This window comes from Oryctolagus cuniculus, chromosome 2, assembly GCF_051225735.1.
Source record: "Oryctolagus cuniculus isolate XC-2025 breed Fujian yellow rabbit chromosome 2, ASM5122573v1, whole genome shotgun sequence".
NCBI classification, from domain to species: Eukaryota; Metazoa; Chordata; class Mammalia; order Lagomorpha; family Leporidae; genus Oryctolagus; species Oryctolagus cuniculus.
Genome location: NC_142868.1, coordinates 197,316,713 through 197,333,447, shown reverse-complemented (window position 1 = coordinate 197,333,447; position 16,735 = coordinate 197,316,713). Strand labels below are relative to the sequence as shown.

The following is a 16,735-nucleotide window of genomic DNA, read 5'->3' as shown; positions in this document are numbered from 1 at the left end:
AGCAAGCTTGTCCAAGAGCCCTTGTCGTCTGGGAGTGGGGACAGTGTTGTCTTGTCTTCTTAAAGGAGCAGCGTGCCGAGCGTGGCCGAGCAGCCCCTCGTCCCCGCGGGGGAGAGCCGGGTGCAGGTGCTGAAGAATGTGCCCTTCAACATCGTCCTCCCCCATGGCAGCCAGCTGGGCGGCGACAAGAGGAGCCACCTGCCGACGCCCGACACCACCGTCACCGTCTCCATAGCGACCATGCCCAGCCACCCCATCAAGACGGAGATCCAGCCCCACGGTTTTGCCGTGGGCGTCCCGCCGGCCGTGTACCACCCCGAGCCCGCCGAGCGCGTGGTGGTGTTTGACCGCAGCCTGAGCTCCGACCAGTTCGGCTCGGCCGCCGCCGCTCAGCCGCCGAACGCCCAGCGGCGCACCCCGGACTCCACCTTCTCCGAGACCTTCAAGGAGGGCGTGCAGGAGGTATGCGGCCGAGCCCGCCCCGGTTATGTGAGCCTGAAACCCGCCTCAGAGGAGCGGATTAGGAAGAAAAGATGTTTTTTATTTTTTTAAGAGAAAAGGCCCACGGTTGTAATTTGTAAACTGACCCTATAAAGCCAGGAATTGTTATCAGGGGCCGTGGCTCACGTTTCTAGCAGCTGAGTTAGCGATCATGATTTCCGCGCTGGGGCCGCTGCGGGGAGAGGGCCCGCGCGCTCTGCCCCTTGCTCGTGCCCAGCTCCCCGCGGGGGCTTCCTGGGAAGTGACGTCTCGCGTGGTGGCTCAGTGGTCAGGGGACACAGGTCCCGAGTGCTGTGTGCGAAGTGTCCATGGTAGCTTGAGACAGTTCTGAGGGCGTTAGGACGATGAGCTGCACACGTAGGTCACGGTTAGACCCAAGGGGCCGGAAACCCTTCTGTGACGCGCCGGGGGGGGGGGGGGGGCAGCTGGCGTGGCCTCTGTGGAGCTGTGGAGCTAGGGGAGCAGTAGCAGCCGCCCGCCCGCCGCGCCACCCCCACCACCACCACCGGGCCCGCGTCCTAGCTCGGCCCTGCGCCGCGGCGGCTCCTGGAAGCCGGCACGTTTGCTCACAGCCCTGGGGTTTGTGGGAAAGGCAGACGGGGGGCCTTGGATCCTGGGTGTCTTGGGGGAGCCACGGAGACGGTCTCCCTCGAATCCAGTGTCATGTGAAAGTGGTATCTTGTCCTCCGTGTTCTGGGCTGTCTGGGCGGCGTCCTGCGGAGCCGCACCCGGACGCCGGGGCCGAGCCCGGTGTCGGGGCCGGCTAAGCGGTGTGGCCTGGTGTTGCAGGTGTTCTTCCCCTCGGACCTCAGCCTGCGGATGCCCGGCATGACCTCAGACGACTATGTGTTTGACAGTGTCGCTGGGTAACAGTCGCCCTTCAGTTTGATCTTTACCTCCGGCCCTGGGGCCTTTCTCGCTGGCGCGGCTGTGGGTGCGTCTGCGGCGGCTCCCGCGGCTCTGCTCCCTCTCGCTGGTGGAGGCCCTGGCTTCAGCGCGCCGAGTCTCGGGCTCTTGGGACTGCGCCTCGGTTTCCCCTGGTTCCTGGTGTTGGTGCTTTCTCTCGGGTTGCCTGCGTGGTGGCGGTAAATGGGGACAAACGAGGGCTCGAACCCTGAGCTCCTTCTGCTCCCGAAAGCCAATAGTCAGTGAGGGCTCAGGGGACGAGCAAGTACGGGGAGGCTTTTATTTGATTTTTCAAAAGATTCATTCATTCATTTATTTATTTATGTATTTATTTGAAGGGGAGATTTACAGAGGTGGGGGGAGACAGATTCACTCCCAAATGGCCACAGTGGTCTGCCCAGGGCTGGGCCGGGCCAACGCCAGGAGCTTCCTCCAGGTCTCCCACGTGGGTGCAGGGGCCCGAGCACCTGGGCCGTCCTCCACTGCTTTCCTGGGTGCATTAGCAGGGAGCCGGATGGGAAGCGGAGCAGCTGGGACTGGAAGCCGCGCGCTTGGGGTGCAGGCAGTGGCTTAACCCGCTGCGGCACCATCGACCCGAGGCCCGTGGTTTGGGGTTTGATGGGCTTCATCAAAGCCAGCGCACGTGAAGTCGGCTGCTTTTCTGACCTGCAGCTTCTGTTTTAACCTCGTCGTAGTGTTGGCAGCTCTGGGGACAGGCATATTGTCCTCATTAATAAGGAACATAGAAGCCCCTCACATCTTCTAAAAGGGCGTCCAGGCTTTCACTCTGTAATCCTGTTTTATGTGTTGTATTTTACAGTGAAAAAGTTGTGGTTTTTTTGTTTGAAGTCTAGGGTTTTATGGACTTGAGTGAACTCCCTTACAGGCCTGCCGCAAGGTGTGGGAGTCATAGACTTGGACGCCCTAGGATTTGGGTGGGAGTTGGCTCAGTCTTCCTGGAAAAGGTCAGAGAATGTTTGCCCAGCCCTGCGCCTGTGGTGCAGAAGCAGCCACAGGTGACACGCGTGACACGCGCATGTGTGGCGTGGCCGTGTTCTCACACAGCTCTACACACACAAGTAGGTGTGGTTTGCTGACCTCTGGCTGGGACGGTTCTGCAGTGGCCTAGGGCGCGTGAGGTCGGGACAGGTGGAGAATCATGCGGGCCCCCGAGAGGCGTTTGTAAGTGGAAACAGACCACCCGAGTCAGAGGCCTGCCAGCCAGCTGCTCACAGCCCCCGCTGGATACAGGCCCGGCTGGCGGCGTGCCGGTGTGGTTTCCCGGCAGGCTGCACTCGGCAGGTCTTCCAGGGGTCTCCTTGTGGACATCACATTGTAGGCTTCCCAGCAGGCATGTTTAGTCCCAGAGGTGCGAGATGGGAAGATTTCTGGCTGCTGGGTGCTTTTGTGGAAGGTCTCGTGTGCGGTGAGCAAGGGAGCAGGTGCTGTGGTCAGCGGGTGCTCGCCGGCCGTCTCCCTCGCCGCGCGGCCAGGCTGGGGCTGAGGCTGAGAGCCGTGCTCTGTCTCAGGAACAACTTCGAGTATACCCTGGAGGCGTCCAAGTCTCTGCGACAGAAGCCGGGGGACAGCACGATGACCTACCTGAACAAAGGCCAGTTCTATCCCATCACCTTGAAGGAGGTGAGCAGCAGCGAAGGCATCCACCACCCCATCAGCAAAGTCCGCGTGAGTTCCGCCCTCCTTCCATCCTCCGGGGAAGCGGGTCGGGGCTGCAGCCGGGCGGAGGAGGGTGTGTGGCTGCACCGTGCAGCCGGAGCTGGAAAACCGGGCGCGGAGGGAGTTCTCCCGGAGGCTCGCCCGCCACCGCGTGTGGTGCTGATTCCTTCTCGTCCACAGAGCGTGATCATGGTGGTGTTCGCTGAGGACAAGAGCAGGGACGACCAGCTGCGGCACTGGAAGTACTGGCACTCCCGGCAGCACACGGCAAAACAGAGGTGCATTGACATAGGTATGGCGCGAGGGCAGCTCCGTTCCCATGGTGCCAGCGTCCGGTTTGATGGTCCAGTTGTCTTTGGCAGAGGGCAGCTTCCTGCCGAGAGCGTCTGAGTCCCTCTGCCAGCTCCGGAGCCCTGCCAGACGCCGCCTGGGCCTCCTGGAAGCCGCGCTCTCCACTGCTCCCCTCACAAGGACCTGGGCCCGGGCGGCGGCTCTGCCTGGCAGCTGGCAGAGCGGCGCCCACTTTGAGACTACCGAGGTGTTTGAGGGGGTAGCGACTTCCCTAAGAGCTCTGATTGGGTGTGGAGGTGGTGGGAAGGCAGAGGGAAAAGCAGGCGGCAGAAGAAAGCGCCGTTGCCAGGCAGGTGCCGGCACCTGCGGGAGCGTGCTGCGCCTGTCCCGGGCCTCCCTGGGCGTGAAGGGTTCCCACAGGCCTCTGCTCGCGGGGTGTGCGTCACCTGTAGTGTGACTGTGCCAGACGCTCGACACCACCGCCAACGGCTGTTCCGGTGGGATGGCGCACGTCCTCTGGCAGAGTCGGGAGACAGCAGAGCTCTGGTTCGGGTCTGTGGGACTGGTCTGCGCCCTGGGGACTGTTATTATTTAGACCTCACGTTTCCCAGTGTTGACCCAGTGAGGTTTAAATGTAGCAGAGTTTGTCTCTGTTAAACTCAGTGATTTCCTTAGACTTTGAGCTTCCAACCCTGCGCGAGCGGTGAGCTGTGGTCTCAGGCTGAAGCTGAGAACCGTGATTTCTCTTTTTTCCGTCTCTTGGCTTAGCTGACTACAAAGAAAGCTTCAACACCATCAGCAACATAGAGGAGATCGCGTACAACGCCATCTCCTTCACCTGGGACATCAACGACGAGGCCAAGGTGGGTTCGCCGGGCCGGGCTGCTGCACTTCCCGCCGACGGAGAGCAGGAGATGTGCTGGCCTGACGCTGAGAGGCCGAGTTAGAGGGACAGAGAGGTCCTCCATCCGCTGGTTCCCTCCCCAAGCGGCCACAACCGCCAGAGCTGGGCCAATCCGAAGCCAGGAGCCAGGAGCTTCTTCCAGGTCTCCCACGCGGGTGCAGGGCCCAAGCACTTGGGCATCTTCTACTGCCTTCCCAGGCCATAGCAGAGAGCTGGATCGGAAGAGGAGCAGCCGGGACACAAACCGGCGCCCTGTGGGAGACTTAACCTACTGCACCCCAGCGCCGGCCCGAACTGATGGGTTCTGGTTTCTGCTCCCAGGCGCCCTGGACCCGTCCCCCCCCCCCCCCCCCCCCCGGAGGAGGCAGTTCTGTTGACTCCTTCAGGCAGAGTCCCGCGTGTGGAGCGTCGGGATGGCTGCGCGCTGGCCAGGGCTCACTGGCTGACCCCGTCCTGTCCCTGGCGCCCTGGGCTCCCTTTCCTGGTTTGCAGGGGGAGTGGCTGCGCCTCTCTCGTCGTGGGTGGTGTCAGGGTCAGCGGAGCAGCGCCTGCCGAGCTGCGGGAGGCTCTCGGAGCAAGGCTGTGCGGTCCCAGCCAGCGCAGCCGTGCCGTGCTGGTGCCATGCCGGTGCCGCTGCTCGGCGCAGCCCTGCCCGGTCCTGGGCGTTCGTGATCAGAAAATTGCCTCCCATCCACAAGGCGGTTTGCACACGTGGAATGAGAGTCGTTAGTGCCTAGGGCTGCAGTATATTTCTAAACAAGAAACTGAAAAGTACATGTGATTTCTGCCCGCTGAGATAGATGGGCCCTCAGCTCTGGTGTGGTGTTAGGAGCTCTGTTTCCCGGCGTCACGGTGCAGAGTGCCGTCGCCTCCTTCCTCCTCTTTCCTGTATTGAGTTCATCAGTGAGGGAAGGGCCGCGTTAGTGCTGAACGCCGGGGCTCCTTTTGCAAAGCTGCCTGCCCGAGGTCTGTGCAGGGCAGCGCGGCCGGGTTCCCGGCAGCTGCGCGGCTGGTGTTGCGCTTGCTTGGCTACTGCGCTCCTTGTGCCCAGGGCACAGCGGTGTCTCTGAGGTGCAGGGCGGCGGCAGTCGGGTCCGCCAGTCTGCAGGGCACCCGGCAGGCTGCTGCATCCAGGGTGGGCCGGGGGCAGGTAGACTCTGTGCATCACGTACTTGCCTGGCCCTAGGAGCACCTGCAGGAAGGGCTGGCCGGTGCCCCGCCGGGCAGGCGGGAGAGGCGCTGGGAGTGTGGCGGAGCCGGTGCAGGAGCGTGCCCTGCCTTCCTGTTCTGACGCAGGCCCGCCGTTTATCCCCGTGGAAGAGTGAAGAGGCCCTGGTGGCCGGCTCTCCTTGGCTGGGGAGCGGTCTGGGCTGACAGGCAGGTGTCCGCGGCCGCGAGGCCCGCGTCGGGTGGGTGTTGCTCTGTGGGATGTGTCACTGTGGGTGGGAGGTGGGGTGATGGCGGTTTCGTTCTGAGGCCTGCAGTGTGTGTGTGCTAGAGGGAGGGGCTGCTGGAGGGATGTCTTAAGTCGCTGTAATCACCACTAATTGCTGGAGGTGAGGCCGGTTTCCCTTCCCTTCCCGGCCCCAGCCCAGGCCCCGCCGCTCCTGGCGCTGCTGCCAGGCAGAGGCCGCTGGTTTTAAACCTGAGATGGTGGGAGTCCCCGGGCAGCTGGCGTGGACTGGAGACAGACACGCGAGTGCCCCGGGCAGCTGGCGTGGCCTGGAGACAGACACGCGAGTGCCCCGGGCAGCTGGCGTGGCCTGGAGACAGACACGCGAGTGCCCCGGGCAGCTGGCGTGGCCTGGAGACACGCGAGTGCTGCGTGGCCCGTCTTGCTCTCACGGCGTTCCCTTGCCCACTTGGCTGCTCTGTGGAGAGACCCTTGCTGAGAGCTATAGCCCCTCTCCCACTGCCCTGAGGCTGTCTGCCCCAGCTCCGCTCCGGAGGTCTCAGCGCCCCCGTGGCTGGGTTCCGCCCCGGGCTCTGAGCTGCCGCATCCTCTCACTTCCGAGGCAGCTGCTTGGAGGACGTAGCAGGTTGCACCTTGAACGTCCGGGCTCATGTCCCACTTGGGGCACAACTGCCCACGCCGGGACTCGCCCTGTGCCGTCCGTGCCTCAGCCAGCAGCCGAGCACAGACCCGCGTTCACTACCGGGAAGCGCTCAGCTGGTGTGATGCCCGTAGACATCGCCGGTTTTCAAAATGAGGGGGGAAGAAGTGCCACAGCCGTCTCGGGGCAGCTCCCCGCGCCTGTGCCGTCCTGTGCCGTCCATTGCATCGCCCTCGCACAGCACCGGGGCTCTGTGTCGTTGTTAAAGAGCTAGACGTCCCTGGGCAGGTTCAAGGTCACCTGGCATCCTCGCGTCCTGACTTAGGGAGGTTGCTTCCCTCCTGGTGTGCAGTGGAGGTCACCCGGGCAGGAGCAGAAGCCGTTAACCTTTGAAGCCCGAGGAGGTGGCAGCCCGGCGAGGGCTGAAGTTCACATGACGGGCGGCTGTGAGTGCAGGTCACCGGGAGGGGCGCAGAGCAGTGAGGAGGGGCCTCTCAGGGGGGCGGAGGCAGAGATGGGAACTCGGCGCTCAGTGCTCCCCAGCATCTCCTCCCCGCTGCGGGAACCCAGCCCCCGACACCAGCACTGTAGTCCGAGGTGGGCTGGGGCCTTGGAGGGCTTTTGTGGGGCAACTGGGATCCTCGATATGACCTCGCGATTTCCAGGGAAGAGCACGTGTGCTCGGGACGCAGGTGATCGGGCGCTGGGGCCGCCCCTCCTCCTCCCCTGCATGGCCTGGGCCTGCTGTCTTGCCCAGGCTGTGCCACTGTGTTGACTGCATTAGTGCCTCTCAGCCTGAGGATCTAAAATCAGTAGTGGGGAAGGAGGCTTGGGAGAGTGCAGCTGTGAGTGCTTGTGTGCCAGGCACTCGGTGGGCACCTGGCCGCCTTCACCGTGTCCGCGGGAGGAGGCCTCCGAGGCCCACGGGGCAGACCCCGGCCCAGACAGGAGGAGCGGCCGTGTGGACTCTGGCGTGAACCCTGTGCCCAAGGCAGGATTTCTCTGCTTGTTGGGTGAGTGCTGCCTAACTGCCGAGGCCTGGACACTGTCAACCAACACCCAGCACGCCCGGAGCCCAGGGCACCCTGACGCAGGGCGTCTTGGATCGTGGTATGAGGCTGTGGTGCGAAGCCAGGCCCAGGACTTCTCCCAGGGAGGAGGGGTCTTCCTGAGTGTTAGCAGATTAATGAGCTGCAGGGAAACAGCGTAGCAACGGGGTGCTTTCTGTTGGTGATGCCTCAACCTTCAGCTAGAAGGTGGGCTGTGCGGTCACCACCATTCATGTGTTTAAAAACTAGCACCAGCAAAGAACCGAAGTCAGACGCGTGCCACGCCCCTGCCACAGCAGTGGGGAGACGCCAGGCTGGCCTCGTTCACGGTGGTGGGTCCCGCGGCCGAGATACCCTGAGGCCGTGGGCCTCTGTCCACCAGCTGCAGCGGCCCTGGGGGCTGCGGCTTTCTTCTCCTGGTGGCACGATCCCCTCTCAGGGTGTGATGTGTGACAGAGCAAGTGCCACCCACTTCTCTTCTCCTGCCAGTTCGGTCCTGCCCATCTCCTACCTCCAGCTGGGAGGCTGGCGGAGGGGAGAGGGCATTCAGGGAGCAGAGCAAGCCCCAGCCTCCTGCCCCGTGGGGAGGGAAGACTCCATTGTTGTCGGCCACGATTGAGCCAAAGCCCCTGTCGCTGAGGAAAGAGGACCAAATAGACCGGGGGGGCCGACCTGGGTGCCGAGGTGGGGGCGGGGGAGCCAACCTGGGTGCCGAGGTGGGGGCGGGGGGAGCCGACCTGGGTGCTGAGTGGGGGGCGGGGGGAGCCGACCTGGGTGCTGAGTGGGGGGCGGGGGGAGCCGACCTGGGTGCTGAGTGGGGGGCGGGGGGGGCCGACCTGGGTGCTGAGTGGGGGGCGGGGGGGCCGACCTGGGTGCCGAGGTGGGGGGCGGGGGGAGCCGACCTGGGTGCCGAGGTGGGGGGCGGGGGGAGCCGACCTGGGTGCCGAGGTGGGGGCCGGGGGGAGCCGACCTGGGTGCCGAGGTGGGGGGCGGGGGGAGCCGACCTGGGTCCCGAGGTGGGGGTGGGGGAGCCGACCTGGGTGCCGGCTGGCCTCTGGCCTCCCCTGCACCCCTCGTCCCAGCAGGGCCACGGAGCTTGTGCTGGGGATTATGGGGCTCGCCGAGCTCAGTCTGTCACAGAGGGGCGTAGCCGCTTGGCACCGTGAACTGAAGACTCTGTGTGTGCTTGTGGGATGCAGGTTTATGAGTTTAATCCCAGTTGTTGTTTTGGCTCAGCATAATATTTGGGATTCATTGTGAGAGTAATTTTTAATTTGTTTGGCCTGCACTTAGGCCTGCATTTACAGGGATTCCATTCTGCTGAAGCACCCTCACAGTGCATTAAGACCAGGTGTGGCCGTGTTTGGTTGCAGTGAGCAGGGACAGGTTGGGTTGGTTTCACAACGTAAGTTTCCAGTGTGAATGGAGGGAGGAGGCAGGAGGGGTTGAGTCAGGAATCTGACTTGGGATTGCGCTTGAATGAAGGCACGCTCCCTGGCCTGAACCGAGAGAAGCCGGAGAGCACTGTTCCCACGCAGGACTCCCAGCATCCATCAGGCCCAGAGCTGACCCCCTGGACGGCGGTGTCCACGGGTGGCCCTGCAGGCTCCTGAGCTGAGGTTCTTTCGGCCCCAGGGACTTCATGCGTCTGGCAGTGCACAGCTGTAAGAGTCAGGCTTTAGTCCCAGAGCGAGTCCTGTTTGCTTCCGGGGAAATGAGTTCTCTTCATTGCTGAGTTTGATCGGTGTTGGCAATAACATCTTCTCGATTGGCGGTTGTGGGGAGGGCTTTCGTTAGCAGACACAAAGCGCGCGCTCTTTGGGGGAGACCACTCTGGGCATGCCCCTGGGGCGGGGGTGGGGCAGAGGGGCTGTGTGATTTTTTCTTTTTCTGAGCTGAGCCTGCTGGACCCGCTTGGAAGCACTGGAGGCGTGCGCCCTGCGCTGTCAGCCACAGGCTCTGTCCAGAGGTCAAATGCCCTGAATCCCGGCAGCTTTGGGGTCCTTGGGTGACAATGGCACACGTTTGTGAGAGCATGGCCGGAGGCGCCCGGCACAAGCTGTGTCTGATTGGCCCAGGGAGACTTGGCCGCGGAAGAAAGCCGGGGTTTGCGGTGAAACCTGGAGGTTGTGAAACGGGTTCCCAGCACCGGGTCTGCCCAGCTGTCATTTACGCTGTCACTCGAGTTAGTTTTCCATTCTCTCCTCTCGCTCTTTTTTTCTTTATCCTGCCGCTGCAGGAAACAGTAAGTTCTCTGTGGAGCTCCTGTCTGACAGCTTCGTCACGCTGACCCTCTTCCCCCAGGCCCTCCGGGAGATCTCCTCCATGGCGGCTTTCTAGTTTATTTATTTTTTTAAAGATTTTTTAAAAAGATGTATTTATTTATTTGAAAGGCAGAGTTGGAGAGGGAGAGGCACAGAGGGAGAGGGAGGTCTTCCATCTGCTGATTCACTCCCCAGTTGGCTGCACCGTTCAGAACTGTTCTGATCCGAGGCCAAGAGCCAGGAGCTTCTTCCGGGTCTCCCTTGCAGGTGCAGGGGCCCAAGCACTTGGGCCATCTTCTACTGCTTTCCCAGGCCACAGCAGAGAGCTGGATCGGAAGTGGAGCAGCTGGGACTTGAACCGGCTTCCATATGGGATGGCGGCACTGCGGACGGCGGCTTTGCCCACAACGCCTCCGCGCCGGCCCCTGTGGTTGTTTTTTAAATCAGGCCTCCGGCTGAGGTTTTGGGTGAACTGAAGGGCCGAGAACAGAGATGGCAAAGTGGTTTGGGCCTGGAGTCTGGGTTCCTCCTCCGTGGCAGCCCTGCTCCAGCAGCTCCAGTCCCTTGGCAGACACAGAGGCCTCTCGCGTTGATCTGGAATCTTTTTAAGTGGGAGGCACTTTGTCATTAGAGCTTCCAGTTGTAAGCTTGCTGGCCGAGCACCCCCGGGACCCGCGCCGTCCCGGCGGAGCCGGAATGTGCTCCGTGTTTGCTGTGGGTCAGCCCTGCACCAGCTCCTCATGCTTCAGAACAAAGCTGCGTATTTGGGGCAGCAGGTGCCAAATCGCCGGGTCTGCCAAGTGACCCGAAGTTCACCGGGTGCCGGCTCTGGACGTCACCGGGAGCAGCGATTCACAGGTGTCTCCTGGCGTTCCCGTCCCTGCTCTCCGTTCATGCTAGTGCCCTCCTCCCTGGCTGTCTGCACCCTGCGGAAACTTGGAGGCCGCGTGGGTGGCGTGGGCGGGTGGCGCTGTGGCCGCAGCCCAGCTGCTCACCAGGCCTGTTTTCTCTCCCGGGAGACGCCCTGCCAGCCGTGGGAAGATGGCAAGTTGGTGCCTCTCTCCCCCCACGGCTCTTCCTCCCTCGCCCCGCCCCTCCCCTTTTCTTCATCTGAGAAGTTGTGCAGCCGCTGGCTGCTCCTTGGAAGTCCGCAGCTCCCAGCAGTGGGACACGGTCCCTACCTCCCCCACCCCACCCCCTGCCAGACGCCCCGCCTCCCGGGTGACCCCGAGAATCTTCTGGAACTGGGTCCTGCGTGGAGCACGTGACTCAGCCCGGGCCTCCCTCCTGGGCGGTGTGGACAAGCTGGGCCCGCACACGCTATCAGGGCAGGAGAGCCGCAAGGTCTTGTGGAGCTGGGAGGCGGGCGGGGCCGGCTGGTCTGGATGAGGGGTCTGCTGTGTGACCCTCGGCCGGCCAGGCTCCAGCCACGAACCACAGCTGCTGCTTAGCCTCCACTCCACTGGCTTCTGGTGACTTTTATAGTTGTTGTTTTTAACTTATGTATTTGAAAGAGTTAGAGAGAGAGAGAGAGGATGATTTTCCGTCTGCCGGCTCCTTCCCCAAGTGGCCACAGTAGCTGAGGCTGGGCCCTGCCGAAGCCGGGAGCCCAGGACACCGTCCGGGGCTCCACGTGGGTGGCAGGGGTTCCAGTGCCCGGTCACTTTGCACAGCTTTCCCAGGTGCACTGTCAGCGAGCTGCATCAGAAGTGGAGCAGGCGGGACTGGCACCGGCGCTCGTGTGGGAGCCGGCGTTGTAGGCAGTGGCTTAGCCAGCTACACCACAACACCACCTCCCACACCCGCTGACGTTTTAAACTCCATGTAAACATGTTAGAAAAACAAGCGATTTTCTTCTCTTTAATGAGCGCGACTGGACCTGGGACGGAAATAAACTACGCTGTTGACCTCAGGTTTCGTTTGGTCATCAGCAGCTTCCAGCGAGAGCTGCTTGGAGCTGTCTTAGTGCCGTGTTTTTGACTGAGTTAGAGAACTCGCTCAGTACTCCAGGGTTTCTGCCTGCAGCCCAGTAGACACGCGGCATCCTAGCTGGATGTTACGGGTGTTGTGCCCTTGTTTGGCCTGGCTGGATTTTAACAGAGAAGGGGTTTCAGGCCGGCGAGTCCTGCAGCAGCTGGGCCCACGTCCTGGGTGGCTGTGGCTGCCCTCCTGGAGCCGCCCCTCCGGCGCTGTGCCGTGACTCCGGTGAAGCAAGTGGAGGTGTGCGAGCCCGGGCTGTGTGGTGTGCGGTAGGGGGCCTTTACTTGTGTAAAACCTGCTCGGCCCCCATCAGGGCCACTTTCCCGCTAAGTGACCCAGCAGGTCTTCCATGTGCCAGTGTGGTTTCTACAAAGGAGCTTCAGGGCGGAGGCGGGGCCGGGGCCCTGCCCCAGGCACTGTGCCGTGTGCTGCCTGTGTCTTGAAGTCTGAGCCGCAGCCACCGCCTGATGCCAGCCGCCTTGAATGAAAAGACAGACAGCCAGGGCTGAGGACTGCGAGAGCCACGTGGCCGGGACGAGTGCGTCCTCGGACGTCGGGCTTTGCTGCTCTGACTTCCTGAAGCAGCTTCTGTAGCTAACTCACCCCCACTCCCTCGTTCTTTTCTGCCCGCTGACAGATCTGTGTCCCCAGGCAGTTAGACCTCGCCTGAGCTTCCTAGCTGTGGGTCAGGGTGCAGGCGACAGAGTGTAACCCGGCCCAGGCGAGCAGGCGCTGTCGGCTCTGACACTTGGCCTTTTCCTTCTCTCTTCATGGCCCAACTTGACTCATTTCTAACGTCCTTCTAGGAAATTCTGGGAGGGTAATTAGCATTCTGCGACTACTCCGTGGACGAACTGGCTCAGGGAGTCCTGTTCCGGAGAGTCCGGTTCCCTGACCGTCCGTCCGCTCACTCAGATCCCTCTTAGAGCCCACGGCCAGGTGAGGGATTTCCAGGGAAAGCACTCCCGGCCGAGGCGTTCCGGAAGGCAGTGCTGTGCCGGCGGCAGCTTCGGCAGACTGTTCTGGACCTTTCCCTACGCTCCCCTCGCCCCTCCACACACACACAGGAGCCGTGGCGAGTTCCGGTGGACCTGAGGCGGTGGGAGCAGCCCGCGTGGAAGGCCGGGACCTGAGCCGGTGCCACCGCTCTCGGCGCCGCTGTCCCCGCGTCTGCAGAGGCAGCCGGAGCTGCCTGCGCATTTAGTTACGGAGTCGAGGAAGGCTTCTTAGGTACCCGAGTTTCGTAACAGAAAGGAGGTCTCTGTTGGTGGCGCGTGGCTGCGTGGAAGTGAACACACAGGAAACGTGTGGTGGCCCCGCGTATCCCAGTGGGTCTGGGGGAGCCTCCGGGCGCCCCTGTCTGCCCCACAGAGGCAGGTTAGCTGTCCACTCAGCGGAGCTTGAACGTCCAGGACGTAAAAACCTGCTTGGCCGCTGGGCGCTGCAGGAGGTTAGGCCAGCTTGGAGGAGACAGGAGCACAGTGGCGTGAATCTGGGCAACAGGTCACCTGACCGCCGAGCCGTGGGCGGCACAGTGCCTCTTCGTCATTCGTCCCGACTCCATCTGCTGGTTCACTCCCCAGATGGCTGCAATGGCCAGAGCTGGGCTAGGCCAAAGCCAGGAGCCAGAAACCTATTCTGGATCTCCCACGTGGGTGCAGGGCCGAAGCACTTGGGCCATCTTCCACAGGGAGCTGGATGGGAAGTGGAGCAGCCAGGACTCGAACCAGCAGCCAAATGAGATGCCAGCTCCACAGGTGGAGGCTTCGCCTACTACGCCACAGCGCCAGCCCCACTTTCTTTCTTGTCTTTCGTTTATTTATTTATTTGAAGGCCACTCAGGGAGATCTTCTGTCCACTGGTTCACTCTGCAGATGGCAACAGTGGCCAGCACTGGGCCGGTGCAAGCCAGGAGCTTCTTCCAGGTCTCCCACGTGGGTGCAGGGCCCAAGCACTTGAGCCGTCTTCTGCTGCTTTTCCCAGGCCATTGGCAGAGAGCTGGACTGGATGGAGGTGGAGCAGCTGAGACACAAACAGGTACCCATATGGGAGGCTCAAGTGGTGGCTTTACCGACTGTGCCACAGCGCCGGCCCCAGTACCAATTTTGTAGATTGTTCTTGAGAGTTAAAGGTTAGGTTCGGGGCCGGCGCTGTGGTACAGCGGGTAAAGTCACCACTTGAGACTCCAGCATTCCACATGGGCACCAGTTCAAGTCCCGGCTGCTCCACTTCCTGTCCAGCTTCCTGCTAATGTGTCTGGGAAGGCAGCAGAAGGTGGCTCAAAAGTTCTGGGCCCCTGCCAGCCTCCTGGGAGACCTGGAAGAAGCTCCTGGCTCCTGACTTCAGCCTGGCCCAGCCTTGGCCGTTGTGGGCATTTGGTGAGTGAACCAGTGGACGGTCAACTTCTCTGTCTCTCCCTCTCTCTCCCCCTGTAACTCTGCCTTTCAAGTAAATAAATCAGTCTTTAATAAACGGGAGTTGGGTCTGTTGTAAGAGGGGATGCGTGTGGCTCCCGTGTCACAGCGATGTCCAGCTTTGTCGGACTGGGTGTGGGAGTCTGGGGTCAGCACTCAGGGGCACAGCCACACGGTCTGGGCACACAAAGGTGAGAGGTGACACAGTTCTCAGTGGGGCGGGCGTCACCACGCTGCTCCCCACAGCGGTACACATAGGCCCCTGGGCAAGGCAGCCCCGGCACAGAGGGTCGGGGGACCTGCGGGTGGAGGAACCAGCCAGGTGCCCCAGGGCGGGCCTGTGTGCACACAGAGCTGAGCGGCTGAACAGGAAGGACCCTCCGTGCCCACCCCGGGCGTCTGTGGGGTTAGGGGCCCTTTGCAGACTTTTGGTGTCGTGTTTTCAGTCGGTGATCAGACTTTGAAATCAGAGGCACCTGGGTGCTGCGGAGTTCCAGGCGGCTTCGGCGCCAGTGTTTGTGGTCAGGTGTCAGGTCGGGGCAGGCCGGGGTGCGTGGGGCAGAGATGTTTCTCAGGCCAGGGTCTGGACACCCAGTTAGGGGCAGCCCTGGCCACCCTCAGTCAGCCCAGTGCAGAGGTGGCTTCTGTCACAGCGTGTCGTCGGTCCACGTGCTTACTGCCTGTTGACGTCTTGCTGTGCCTGATGAGGAAACTTTACCCCAGGTGTGCAAGCAGGGACCCTCTGGAGCCTTCGGTACTCCCCGGGGTCTCAGGATGACTCCGCCAAGGGTCAGGGCCTGCGTGTGACGTGTGGCCGCTCTCGTGGTAGGAATGCAGCCAGAAAGGGAGATCGGAGTCCCCGGGCAGCGTCTTGGAAGCTGGGAGGTTCCCTCCTCGTCCCAGGCACAGACGGCTCAGCTGTTGACAGTTCCCCAGTGAGCGCGAAGCACTTAGATTCTGTACGATGTCGGCCTTTGTCCGTGGCCTGCTAGTGCGCACGCTCCAGTTCGCCGCCTGATCCGAGCTGTTCGGTTGTTGAGGGTCCTCTGCTGGAGCCTGGGAAGAGGAGGGGTCAACTTGTGTGACTCTTTCAGCTGTGTGTTTGCTTTTTTAAATCAAGAGTTGTTTTTCTAAGATTTATTTGGAAGGCAGAGTGAGAGGAAGGTGGAGCGCTCCTCCTAACGCTGGTTCACTGCCCAGGTGGCTGCTACACCTGGGACGGGGCCAGGTGGGAGCCGGGAGCCAGGACCCGCCAGGCCTGAATCCAGCACCCAGGCCGCGGCCCCATAGCCGTGACCCAGCGCTAGCCCCTGCTTTTGTTTACTGCTCAGAGTTTTCTGAGGATTTGAGACGTAGGAAGACACGACTTGGATGTAGCACGTAGGCTTTGCGTACCCGTGGTTTTTCTGTCTTGTGGCCAGCACATAACGCAGTTCCCGCAGGAGTGACAGTTCACCCTGAACCCTGGAAGAAATTAAACAAACAGCCTAGTCCCTGCCCCCAAAGACTCAGGGTGCTCACTGCGCTGTGACAGTGACAGCAGAGGTGGCCACGCATCAGCTGCTCCCTCGTCCCTGTCCTCGACCCAGGAGTCGCCCTCGACCTCCGTCCTGAGAGTACGGGGAAGTGGCTGTTGAACCTCGCGTCTGGCCTTGCAGGGTTGACGGTGGCGGGAGAGGCCGTGGGCCGTGTGCCTGGGCAGGAAGGGCATCTCCACTCGGGACGGATAGGGCTCTTCCTTCAGCTGGCAAGGCCACGTGGGCCGCCAGTAGCTCTTGTTTTCCTCTGTGGTTGGCCCAGGCATTGCGATGGTGCCACACAGGCCAGATGGCCAAGCCCCCACGACCTCACGCTGCCTCTTATGGGCAGAACGCCTTGTCACTCAGTTTCCATTTCAAACTCAGATCCCTTTAAAAGAAAACTGTATGTAAACAAGAGCCTGGGCCAGCGGCGTGGTTAAGCCGCTGCTTGTGATGCCGGCAGCCCGTATGAGCACCAGTTCGAGTCCCGGCTGCTCCACTTGTAATCCAGCTCCCCGCAGTGCACCTGGGAAAGCAGCAGGTGACGGCCAAGTGCTTGAGCCCCTGCAGATGCAGGATCTCTCTCATCTCTCTCTCTCTCCCATTCTTCCACCCCCCCCCCAAAAAAAGATGTTTGAAAGGGAGAGTGACGGGGGAGGACAGAGTTGGGGGGTGAGGAGTGAGAGACCTGTGCGTTGGTTCACTTCCCAGATGGCTGCGACAGCCAGTGCTGGGCCAGGCGGAAGTCAGGAGCCAGGAACGCATCCGCCTTGCCCACGTAGGTGGCAGGGGCCAAGCACCCGGATCCTGATCTGTGGCTTCCCAGCTGCGTGAGCGGGAAGCGGGATTGCAAGCGGGGCAGCAGTGGGGACTGACCCCGCGGCATCACGCACCCGCGCCCAGGAGCAGCCTCCTGTGTGGTTGGTGGAAGCACCGGGGGCCGTGGGCTCTCTGACCTGTCGGTGCTCTCCTGTGGGTTAGACGGCGGGAGGAGATGTTTCTGTGCCAGATGAAATCTGCTGGTTGAATCTGCGTCTGACGGCCCCTTCGGCGGGTTCTGCCGGACCTGCGCCCCGGGCCGTGGGGCCACGGGGGTCACTCCCACGTCAGCCGCAGGGAGGGCTCCCTGGGTGGGGGCTCCGCCGTGAGCATCGTCCCCTGTGTCTCTTCCCCTT

At 62.1% G+C, this 16,735-nt stretch overlaps 1 protein-coding gene across 3 annotated transcripts in view; it reads left to right on the top strand.

Annotated features, from left to right (window-relative positions):
- The window catches only part of GRHL1 (grainyhead like transcription factor 1), a 45,234-nt gene that overhangs the window by 7,965 nt on the left and 20,534 nt on the right, over positions 1–16,735 (top strand). For 2 of the 3 annotated variants that reach the window (XM_051833271.3, XM_051833269.3), the window contains exons 4-8: positions 66–462; positions 1,291–1,367; positions 2,937–3,093; positions 3,265–3,376; positions 4,144–4,238. In XM_051833271.3, the coding sequence (XP_051689231.1) occupies positions 66–462; positions 1,291–1,367; positions 2,937–3,093; positions 3,265–3,376; positions 4,144–4,238 (838 nt within the window). The remainder of the gene's footprint in view (positions 1–65; positions 463–1,290; positions 1,368–2,936; positions 3,094–3,264; positions 3,377–4,143; positions 4,239–16,735) is intronic. The other variant, XM_051833272.3, reaches the window with a different exon arrangement.